Raw genomic sequence first — 12,552 nt, forward strand, 5'->3', positions numbered from 1 at the left:
CAAGTACTACAAACATTTCAGAATCCAGATTAAAAACTGCATGCAATGGTTACATCTTCTAAATATCTTTAATTCATCTAGTGAACTCAGTTACATGCATATATTTATAACTTTGCTTCCAAATTGAAATAAAATGAATCTTTAACATACCACAACTAAAGAATCTTTGAAGTGCATACTGTGAGAAATGATATAATGATAACAGATACAGTATGGCAAATACATATTTGCATATAAAATGCATCCAGATAATGAAATATTAAATTACACAGTATTTCCGCAGCAAAAAATCTATTACTTTTTTCAGCTACCAGCCCAGAGAGCTTGACATGGGAAATGAATCTCAGTCTGTACTCTTTCTTTCCCCGCTTTCATTCCTAGAACCTAGAATAAAGCCTCCTTGTCAAATCTCACTGGCAGCTATAAAACTTGTTGCCTTCAGTGGCTTTACAAGGTATTTATAAATGACTGTGCTTTTGTAGGTAATTAAACCTTACTGTGTGATTCTATTTATAGACAGAAGAAAATGTGTTGGAGAATTTTTAGTATTTGTTTACAAAATCCAAGCTCTTTAATAAAATTGAAATAAGTTTTTACTACTTTGCTTTTGTCTTTGAACAAAGACTCACTGTGCAAAAACTGAGCAACCCCAATTTGCCCATGTCTGGGCAGAACCACTCATGACATTCAGAACCTTCAATTCAAGTTTTCTCCTACAGGTATTCAGTGTAACATTAAAATATATATATATATATATTTAAAGAAAAAATATCATAAATGTAAGACAACATTATTTTTATACCCGACTCTCACAGCACTTTATGTAATTATAGTATTATATTTGTTATTTTGCTTTAGAAAGATGTACTATTTAACGTAATGCATGTGTTTCACCACTGTAAAGGTCTTCAATCACACAATACGCAGAATCACAGAATGGCCCAGGTTGGAAGGGACCTCAAGGGTCATGAATCTCCAAGCACCCTGCCACAGGAAGGGCCACCAACCTCCCCGTTTAATACTAGACCAGGCTGCCCAGGGCCCCATCCAACCTGGCTTTGAACACCTCCAGGGATGGAGCATCCACAGCCTCTCTGGGCAGCCTGTTCCAGCACCTCACCACTCTCACTGTAAAGAACTTCCCCCTGACATCCAACCTAAATCTTCCCTCCTTCGACTTAAAACCGTTTCCCCTTATCCTGCTGTTATCTACCCTTTCAAAGAAGACGTCTAGGCAGTGGAAAAGCCACCAAAACATTTCTAACAACCTAGAACTTATATATTCATCATTGAAATACATCAAGTGCAGGATTCCCATGTGAAATGATAAAATCTCTGCAAAGCATGAGACAGTAATAGCAATATTTTCATTATCTCTTCAATACATTTCCTTGGAACAACAGAAATAATGGTTGTGAAGTTTGAATGTTTACTGTACGTGAGCTGCATTTGTTAGCAAAATGCCTGTTTCAAAACAATGCTGCATTTCAGAATACGCTGTCACATGAATTTTTTCTTAAAAGAAAAATCCCTTTACATTTACTATAACAACAAACAGACGCAGCTTATATATAGAAATTGATATCAATTATTTTAAGGGATTAATTTGAAATAAAATAATCCTTGTTTCTAGACCCTAAGATGCTGTTGTGACCATTTTCAAGGCCTCAGTGTTTTGCAATGCCCTCTAGAGAGGATTACAGTCTACTTTACATCAGCTATGAGTTTTACAGAAAGATGCAGTTATCAGGCAGCCTAATTGTTCTCAGCTGAAGAACTTTGTGTAAAAGATCAACATCATAAAGAGCAGTTTAGTGTCTTCAGTGTTCAACGGTAGCAATCTACTTCTCCTTGTTGAAATAAACAGCATTCGTTGCTTTTTTACCTTATCTTTACAATTTTCCTTTCAATTGCTTTTGCAATAAAATGTTATGAGCTTAGAAAATGAAGGGTACATTTTGTTTTGACACAATTCTGGCACTACTGGTAGCCCATGACGACACAACGTGGATGTAATCTGGTCTGATGCACGTGAGCATTTTATAACTATAAAAAAAACCACTTTTAAGATACTGCTCTTGACCAGCAAAGCCCTGCATTTGCCAAAGGCAGCATTACTTAGAGTCAGATTTTCACACTAGATTTCCTAGAGCTTTTTTAGTGAATTATGAAGGGGACTAACAGATTTCTCTCTGTGCACTCACTTCCTAGGAAAACACAGTTCTGCTGTTTCTTCCTTATGCCATCTCAGGTAAGCATAAGGAGAATGTGCCCCCTGACAGCAGCAAAACAAAAACTCAAAATTGAATGTGAAAAATGGAAGAATGAAGAGTGAATAAAAAAATAAGGAAATTCTCCTAATATGAGGCATGAGTAATTTCACCAAAATAAAAAAAAAATGGCAACCTAATTAGCATTAAGAAAAGAACAAACCTAGAGAGTGGAACATTTCTAGAGATTAATCGAATACTGACACGTCACAGACTTTGAAGCAATTTGACTCTTTGCATTTTCCATTTAACCTTGAATAGGTTGATATCTGGAACTACAGATCTACTTATGTACCTGTTTTAGAAATCAATCTATGTCTAAATTAAGCAAGAGGTAATCTCCAGTTTTATAAATTCATGTATACAGCATGGAAAAGGAACCACTATTTACTTACGGAAACCACGGGATACTGAAAAAGTGAGAGATGTTTGAAAGTGAAAAAAGCGAAAGTGTTTGAAAACCAAAGGAATTACTCTAAATACAGCTTATAAAGGAATTCCAATCTTCTTTCAAATTAAAAGAAAACCAATCTGCACACACTTTGAAGAACTTGAACCGGTCCCAAACACCTGCAGCGCTATTCATGCCTGTCCAGATAGACCCGTGCCATCAAAAACACTTCCAAAAATTTTAAGCTCCTAAATTATTATTATTTTTTTGCTTTAAATAGGAAATATAACAAAAGAAAAAAAAATACAAAACTAATCTTCTAGACAAAGAACAGGAAGAAAACTGTCACGTTCTCTGGTTTACATTTATAACAGGACCCTATCTGGAGATTAGAATAGCTCCTGATCTATTGTAGTTCAGGATGTGATGTCAGAATTTAGGGGACACAGACCATTTAGGCCACAATATCTATTCATATGAACAAAAGAAAGCAAGAAAGGGAATGCAGAATACTTTCATATCCAATGCTCTCCTGGATTATTCCTAATTCATGTGGAGTCATCATCCATGCAAGAGTATATCAGTTCTCTTTTTTTCCCACAAACTCATCCTGCTAATTTAACTTTTGTTCAAGTAGAGCTGATTTCAGTCACATTCGATGCACACATCAGTCTGACTGACCTTCTTTCCCTGTCGGCTATTCCTGAATTTTTAGTGAAGGTTACTTTTAAAATGCTGAACGCAATACTTAACACACTCCGTTCACATTACATTATAATGCTTTTTATAATGATAAAAAAAGCCACTTGGAAATTTGCTAAAGAAAGTCTGAGGAGACTGAGTCTGTAAAAAGAAAATTTAGTAATAACAAGAATGGAGAATATTCATAGTCAGTGAATTAGACTTCTTACCTTGTTCTTTTATCTGACGAATTTGCTTCACAGTTTCTTTCAAGATTGCACATTTGTCAGGTTTGAAGTTAAAGTTGTCAATATCATTGAAATTTGCAAAAATCAGCTCTGCAAGTTCTTCTATGTATTTATTCTCTTGCTCACGATTGCGTTTCTCAGTGCTTCTTTTAGGGCTGAGAGGGGAGCATAAAAACGTATTTAATGTCAGTTCAATTGCTTTCTGGTCAAAGATGATTTTAAATGGTTTGAAAGTAATCTAACAAAACCAGAAAGAACTGCCTTCTCACTACAAAACTATAACACACGCGTTACTCAAACAGAAAGGTTTATTCTTGAACAAGCAAAGCAGCGTCAAAAAAGACATTATTTATTTTCCCCTGTAGTCATGTTTTGTTTCAAAAGAGATTTGGGATATGAAGTTCAAAACAAAGGATTAACTGGGGCAGTGGTCACATCTGAACATTTACAAGTCTGCTTCCTCACGTTGCTGAGAATCCAAGGAATACCAAGCAGTGACAGTGTATGAGGAAATAAAACAGCTTAGAAAGTTAAATTAAACAGTCCACACCCCCTGCATCTCTTTCTGAAATCACACAAGAAGGTCATAAGAAAATATGACAAATGAGCAGTTACAGCTTAAAAATTATTCCAGTATTGCTCATGTAAATTTTATGAAACTGTGAAATATTTTTCAATTTCTTGATAATGATGCACAAGAGTGGAAGCAAAAAAAACCTCTTAGATTGGTAGTATGAGTGACTGAAGACTCTCTGCAGTGATCAGCCAAAAAACAGTTTTCACATAGCTAACATATGATCACCCAAATTGTGTATTTTGGCACTACAGTGGATTAATAAAAACATTAATAATAATAATAATAATAACAATAATAATAATAATAATAATAAAAATGCCAGCCCCCACCCTTCATCCACAATGACACAGAATTACTGAATCAGTAAGTATGGTGCTGATCCCTCTTAGCTAGAATGGCAATTCAGTCAGTGTCTAAGGATTATGAAAAATAGGTGCTCATTTATCAATGTTTTCTAATTCTTTTTCTTTCAGTGTCCTCAGACATAATTTGTCTAACCTGGGTCCAAGCTGATCGGGATCCTTGCGCTTTCTTGACTCTGCCCTGGATGGGTCAGAGGTATTTTCTCCCATCCCACTCATCTTGAACACATATCAGCAACTGAAAGGAAGAAAATATGCAGGGCAAGTGTTATGGTAGAAGAATCGTGAGTTCCTCCGTTTGTATTTCTAAGTTTCTTGTTCCATTCCCAACTCAAGTTTTTACTTGGCAAATATATCACTTGAAATAAGAGTCTGAAAGGTACCAATAAAAATACCATGTTTATGATCCCACAAAACGCTATACAAAACTCATCCAGAATAAAATTTGTGGTGAGCAAGCAAAGCATTCTCATCTCTTTCATTATTACCAATTCTGTAGGAGAAGCTAAGTACATTTTGTGCCTGAGTTGCTGAATTTTCATGGCAATTTTGTAAGGTTGAATGAGGAAAGACAAAGGAAAATCCATAATGCCACACAACAAGAAAAACAACAGAATTGAAATACATGAAATGAAACTTGTATCAGAGCTACACAAAAAGACAACACATACAGCTTTGGTTAAAAATCAAAACATGATGTTTGCACAAGTGCATGTACTATATAGTAGAAACTGAACATCTGTCAACACTAGAGATCACTGAAGAACTGATAAATATTTTGTACATTTAATCATAAGGAACTCATAAGGAAAATAACCTGCCAATCTATCATGTGTTAAAACAACACAGACTCGTTATAATTTGTGAGATAAACAGCCCAGGGAAATCCTGCCCTGCTCCTGGCCCTATCGTCCTGTGTGCCTACAAACATGTGGAAGTGGTCTATCCCAGTTTACACATTTCTCAATAAACAGCAATATTCCAGAGATAGAAAACAGTATAAGAAGAGCATAGGGAGATGACGTAGGTCATCAAAAAGACTGCATAATGCAGATCAAATTCACCATTTGTCCAGTCGCTGCCACATTTGCAAGTCTGATTGCAGAGAAATAACCATGAGGGCCATAACGGAGCAAGTGAGCATTTCTAGGTGATGTATACCATGCTAAAAGGAATGCTGGAGGCACTTATCCATGATCGCTTCATGCTGGCATGAAGTGGAAATTTTTGTCAGGTATCAAAACCAGTGGGTCCACCACCTCCTCCAAGCCATCATTTCTGCCATCTCCCTTTCCTGTGCTGACCTTATCAGCCACAGCGAACTTAATAAGTGAACTTAATAAGTGAACTGATGTGGGTTGGAATTGCAGTATCCTTCTCTTTTTCATTTTCTCTTTTTAGATGTTGGTATTAAAAGTGTTGGTTCATATTATAAATCTTCATTTTCCCAAGGTGCAGGCTGAATGAATATAATGGCACAGTCTGAAGGCTGACATCTAGGCAGTTCTGCAGAGATATAGTCATAGTTGTAACTATATACTGATATAATTCTATTCACTTATTTGAAAAACAAAAACAAACAAAAAAACAGAACAGTTTGAGGAGAAAGTGGCACTGATTTTCTAGATACCAATTGGATTTCATGAAAAAAATAGATCAACCCTGAACTGTATAGCTCCTTGTACGTGGTTGGTACCAGATCCTGTTAGTATATAAGTATATATCCATGTATGCATATACCACCAATCTGTTGAGAACAACCTACTTCAAGAAGAGCAAGAAGGTCTGGTTCTGCAGCAACTGAGGAGCATGGTTTAGTGGACAATTGTGGTGGTAGGTGGGCGGTTGGACTAGCTGATCCTAGAGGTCTTCTCCAACCTTGGTGATTCTATGATTCTATTTCCAGAGCAGACCTGAGCTTTCCAAGAGAACACCTGCCACAATAGTCAACCTACACCTCACAGGGCATTCCCAGCACCACACCAAATCTGACCTTGCTGCAGAGAGCAAAGCATCTGCTGAAGCCTCCAATGTAACTTGTGACACACTCACTGCTCCTTGACAACCATGAATCTTATCTGATTTATAATCAGACGCTCATGTCAATCTTACTTATCTAAATGCAAAACTAGATGTATACATTTGTCTGGTTGGTAAAAAGCTAAGCACTTCCTTGAAAATAGGCAATTGAATGAGTATGCAACCGTAGAGAACCAAGGAAGAGGAAATATACTCTTAAGAGTGAGTGCCAAATTCTGTACCTGGACAGGGCAACCCTGGCTGTATGTACAGACCAGGGGATGAGATACTGGAGAACAGCCCCACGGAAAGGGATCTGGGGGAGGTTCTTGTTGAAGCCATGTTGAATCTGAGTCAGCAGTGTGCTCTGTCAGCCAGGAATGCCACCCGTACCATCAGATGCAACAAGCCCAGCACTGCCACTGAGTGAGGGAGGCACTGTCTGGCTCTAGACCGCGCTGTGCGGCTGCATCTCAAGCACTGGGGTGAGGAGCAGAGGGGCAGCGCTGAGCTCTGCACTCTGGTGACAGCGACAGAACCCCAGGGAATAGCACAGAGCTGTGTCAGGGGAGGTGGCTGGGTGTTAGGAAAAGATTGTCCACATGAGAGTGTGATTGGGCATGGAACAGGCTCCCCAGGGCAGTGGTCACGGCACTGAGCTGCCAGAGTTCAAGGAGCGTTTGGACAACGGTCTCAGTTATGTAGTCTGATTTTTGGGTGGTGCTGTGTGGAGCCGGGAGTTGTACTCAGTGATCACTGTGGGTGCCTTTCAACTCGTGATATTGTACGATTGTGTAAAGAAAATTGTGACAACAGTTACAGAAGAGTTGTGAGGAACCCGCAGTCCCAGACTCTCAGGATGGCTTTGCTTCAAAGACTAAATTTTTTGGTCACCATCGTGAGAAAAAAAAAAATCATCAGCATGATGAAAGCCGTACATTCCAGAGATCATCTCATCTCCGAGCAAGTCTCAGATTGTGGTCTAAATTTCAGAAGAAAATTGGGTTGGGGAATTCCTTCATTTCTTATGCTTCCCGAATATTACCTGAGAAATGTTAATCTGTTGGGTGTTTTTCTAAAGAAAAGCAAGCATGGAGACTCACAAAAATCTGCTGAGCATTCCATCACATTTAGGAGGAACACCTCCCTTCAGTCCCCTTTCCTCCCTAGCGGAACAGGAACAGATATCCACAGTTATTCTATCTAATCTGTTGGGCTTACTTCAAAAGGAGCTTTATTTTTGCTAGACCCCAGGTTTCGCCAGTAGCTCCACCAATATACAGCTTAATTCTTCTTCCACTTATGCCCATGCTGTTCTGTAGGAATTTCCTACCTACCCAGTATCATCCTCTGGAGGACATGTTAAAATTAATGTCCCACCATAAACATCTGAACTTCCATCTTTCTGTATTTAAAGGGAACAAAAGTGGTACCATTATTACGAAATTAACATCTCCCCATGTTAAATGCAGGTGGTCATTCCAAGCAGTTTTTACTTATTTATTATTATTATTTTTAATTATCATTTGTTTTATTTGCATTTACGGGCCAAAACATCTTTTTCTCAGCATCACTGTCAGTCTGTTCTTAGAATGAGTTACCTTTTCCTTTTTACTCATCACAAAGTTTTTCTGGAAATCTACCACCCACTACAGTGTCTTCTGCTCTCCTTATGTCTACACTAAAAATTGCATTCGATACCTCACAGATCTCTATAAGCTCCACAGTTCCTGAATGCTAGGTGTCTGTGCTCCAGAGCAGGATGCAAAATCCTGAGCTAGGTGCCTTGAAAACTGGAGATCCAGATAGATGATACTACGGCAGTGTAAAAAAAAAAAAATCTCACAAGCCAAAATGAAAATCACTTAGCACTATCCAGTACAGAGCACTAAAATCAAAAGGCTGTGAACCCAAACATATACTAGGAGTATAGATCCCTAGGGAGATCAGAGTCTGCCTGGAGTAAATAAATTCCCACTGTTCTCTTGCGATTTAAAAGCCAAAATGCTGAATTATCCTGAATTAGGACAAACGAGGAAGAATCACCTGTTAAAAAACATGGATAAATCTGCAGCAGTGCTCTTCCATAATGCTAAATACCAACAGCAACAGAGATGGAGATTCAGTTCCCTCTTTGCAGAGGGATTTCAAGCCTATATTTTTAATCATGCAGAACAGCCCCCCTGAGGTGATAGGCTATCAGCTTGCTGGAGCTGGATATTTATGAAGCCAAGTCAATTAATTAACTCTCACAGTGCAGTAGAAATCTTTAAACATGTATTCAACTCATAGGTAAGGAGTTTGAACATTGCTTTAAGAAGCAAGGGATTAAGGTTTGAGTCCCTTGGGCTGAGAGGGCAGCCACCCCATCTTCCTTCTCAGCAATGACTCTAGAAGGTTGAGCAGAGCCAAAAAGGTGAGAATCTACCCCATTTCATCATTTGTTTTGAAACAAAAAACAAACAAACAAAAAACAACCATAAAACAACAACGACAAAAATCAGCTATTTAAGGTTGGGGTTTTTTTTGTGAGCTAATTCATGTTCCAGATCTATGTGTGCTACCAGATGAAGACCTCTGGGAGGTCCAGGTACCTCCGTAACTTCAGCGAAGCAAAGCAAGAAACTAAGGCCCCATTTTTCAGAAAAGAGTACTTCTTGGGACAAGCAGAACTACAAGAGCAGACATCTAGGAATTTTTCAAGTGAAAATGGTAAAAATCTAATGAATTTAGAATTTAAGGATCTAAACAAAAATAAACATTTGTGGGTGAAGATCAGCTAAACTGCTTATAGTGGTTTTCTAGGTGCTGCCCTCTTAATTAATTTACACATCCTCGAACTTTCTTGGTTCTTCAGTATTAGCAATAAACCCCTGACTGTACAAATTTAGATATTAACAGGATGATACAGGAACTTTCAAGGTTCTCCTAACCAGTCTCCCCTGAAACACACCGAATAACTTTCTCAGACTACAAAATACAGCTTCCAAACCTGAAGACTAAATTTTTCTAGGAAACATGAAAATTCAAAACTGAAGCCACTGAGAGCAGAATGACAAGTGAGAGGCTCAAAGTTTTACTCCAATAAACTTCTCCTATAGGCAACTACTTCAGATTAGAAAGCAGCATTGATCTCGCTTATCTTCTTACACATCTTTGCAGGAATTTCCAGGAAGAAAGATAAAGAAATACAGCAATTCAATTCATTTAGTGTTTCGGGAGAAACTGAAATGAAATATCAGCTCTACCATCCGTCTTCCGAAACAAACTGCAGCAAAAATCAAGAAAAAGTGGGTAATGATTGTTTAGCCTGGTATTTACTAGGAAAAGAATTAAGTCAAACTGGGAATTAGTAAGAACGAAAACAGAAGTAATTTCTGAATAGACAACAGAGAGCAGGACAAATACTGCTGTTAACGAAAAAATTACAAGATGGCATGTCAGACAATGAATTGACACAATATTTATTTCAAAGAAACTGTTGTACAAAGGGGAATTAAAATGAATGTCCTGTAGAATTAACTGTCATGCAAGATAAGGCGCTCTTGTTTTTACGGTATAAAAAGTTTGGAAGTTGAACTGCACTCCAAAATACAAACCTGATATCTCACTGTGGAATTAATATTTTGCCTTCACTGGCAATAGCAGATTTTTCAACTATATATATATAAATAGCTGAAAATGTATTTGCGTGTAGATGAAATATATATATATATATTTCCATTTGCGCTATCAAAAACCCTCGCAACAATAACCAAGAGCTCAACTTCTAATGCTGACTCAGATACCACTCAAGTTTCAATTCCACTGGGCATCAGTGAGGAACAACAGGGCAATGGAAAGATAAATACGTTCACTGCACCATTTTTATACAAGGAAGTAGATAATTAGAGAAACAGCATTATTATTACTAAAAATACCTAAGAACTAAATCTAGGCTCAAACAGATGTCCTGTTTGGGACACCTCTGGTAAGTAATTACTCACTTTGCATTTATACTTAAAAATATTTCGGTCTAATCTTTCCAATTGTTAAATGTAAATCACAGCACAGAAAATTAATTGAACGATCTCTTGGACGGTGTACGTTAGTAATGACAGTCATTGAGACCTATCCAGTTTCCAACAGATGTTGGGAGATTGAAAAGAGAGCCAGAAAGAGGTTTCAATTCATGTTTTTCTTGTTATCAGTAACAAAACAAGAGTTTCTGCTCTCATTGTGGCAGCACATCCGCCTTCACATCCTCTACCGGCAACTGCTCTAAGTTAGAATACACAGAGAGACTTTTCAACCTGATTATGAAGCAATAGTAAACACGGTACTATACAAGAGAATAGTCTTAATAAATGCCACCAAGGAGCATGATATATAGAGTAAACCTTCAAGCACAGATCCTCGGCATCAATGAATCCAGTTAATCATCCAGAGTTAATGTAGAAGATGATTGTGTGCATTTTTATCTCTTATCAGTGCAGGCCATCTTCCAAATGGGGCCTGTTAAACTGACAGATTTATTGTAAGCCCAACAAATGCAGTTAAAGAATGAATGAGGATTACACCTTCAAAGCCGCTATTTCAATCTGAAAAGTAGCAAACAAAAGGTAACGTACCCTATAGCAGGCAATCAGGTAGAAGTATCATAATGCTACCCTGCCAGCATACATACAGTTAGTGTAGACACAGTTGCTACACATAGAAGCAACTTATTCAAGTTACTGTTTTGCTGAGTAGTAAACAGCAAAGAAATACTCAGCTTCCTGGACAGAGAAATTACAGCTCAATGAAAATTTTGGCTGAAATTTTCTCCAACTGCCCAATTCACCAACATAAACAGCTCATATTTCTGTGGTTAATTACTAACTGAAACATACGTCCATTATATTCTTTTTTCCTGTTAAGTTCTCATGATTAGAAGCTTTCAGTCTCAGTTTCAATATTACTGATGCTCCCTGTGTACCGCTAATTTTGGTAGAAGCCACAGCAAAGTTGGAAGTCACATGCAACTCGTGATTCTTCACATTTTTTCTTGCTTATACACTCTTTTTCATTCAGTGCATTCCTCAATCTGAAAATACTTAACACTGGCATACGCTGTAATTTTCAGCTCCTTTGAAGAAGGCAATAATGGTAAGCACTTGCTAGCAACTTTCACAGGCCTGAAAAGGAAGTCACTGTCAAGGATAGGATAAGATCCTAGACCAGAGTCTGTGGCCACTGTAGCCTAAGGACAACCTTTTATTTGTGAGCAGCAGCAATCCACGAGGGTGGTGTGAAATATGCTTTGATTCCCAGCATTTGCCACTGAGCAAGTGTAAGAACTGCCACCAGGCGAGGGAGCCCGCCTGTGCCTGCACAACTCCGCATGTGTCTGAGGATGCTTGGACTCCTTGGGCACTGACTGTCCCTTGCATTGCTGTTCTGACAAATTCAGAGACGTGTGGCTTTGGAAATGAGTAAAAAAACAGATGAAAACCAAGGGAAATAAAAGGAGGGGGAAAAAAAAAAGATTGCATTGTCTACTAAAATTAAATTAAGGTAAGATATCCACCACTAAAAAGTTCAACAGAGCAAACAGGGTAAAGACATATTAAACCACTGTTCTTCATACATAGCTTGGCTTAAGCAAGCAACATGTTCTACAGTCAGCTTCTTACACACATCCATAATCACTCAGCACATGGAACTGGGACATACCCCAAAAGAAACAAGTCCATTCTGCCAAAATAAGCAAGATGGCCAGGACCTAAGTTGGCAAGGTTAACCTCATATTAAAAATCCTAAGTAATTTATCCAGAAGTACGTCCTTTTGTTTTCCCGAAACTCCACCTCAACTTTCACTGTAGATGAAACTGCCTACAATCATTGTAGCTCTACACCAGTCACATACTACAAAGTGAAAACAGAAGACAGTTTCTGTGATGAAGGTAGCAGTAGTAAGTTGAAATACTCAATGGTTATCCTTAGACACTTGTATTAAAACCTGATCTGCACCAATGGTTTATCT

At 38.0% G+C, this 12,552-nt stretch overlaps 1 protein-coding gene across 14 annotated transcripts in view; it reads right to left on the reverse strand.

Annotated features, from left to right (window-relative positions):
- NCOA2 (nuclear receptor coactivator 2) overlaps positions 1 to 12,552 on the reverse strand; it is a 192,466-nt gene that overhangs the window by 75,269 nt on the left and 104,645 nt on the right. For all 14 annotated transcript variants that reach the window (XR_005856145.2, XM_025147995.3, XM_015282896.4 and 11 more), the window contains 2 exons: positions 4,666 to 4,767; positions 3,573 to 3,745 (listed from right to left, as the gene is read on the reverse strand). Coding sequence is in view for 13 of the 14 variants with exons in the window: in XM_025147995.3 (XP_025003763.2) it covers positions 3,573 to 3,745; positions 4,666 to 4,748 (256 nt within the window). In the remaining variant the exon portion in view is untranslated. The remainder of the gene's footprint in view (positions 1 to 3,572; positions 3,746 to 4,665; positions 4,768 to 12,552) is intronic.

The sequence above is a fragment of the Gallus gallus genome, chromosome 2 (genome assembly GCF_016699485.2).
Source record: "Gallus gallus isolate bGalGal1 chromosome 2, bGalGal1.mat.broiler.GRCg7b, whole genome shotgun sequence".
Lineage (NCBI taxonomy): Eukaryota > Metazoa > Chordata > Aves > Galliformes > Phasianidae > Gallus > Gallus gallus.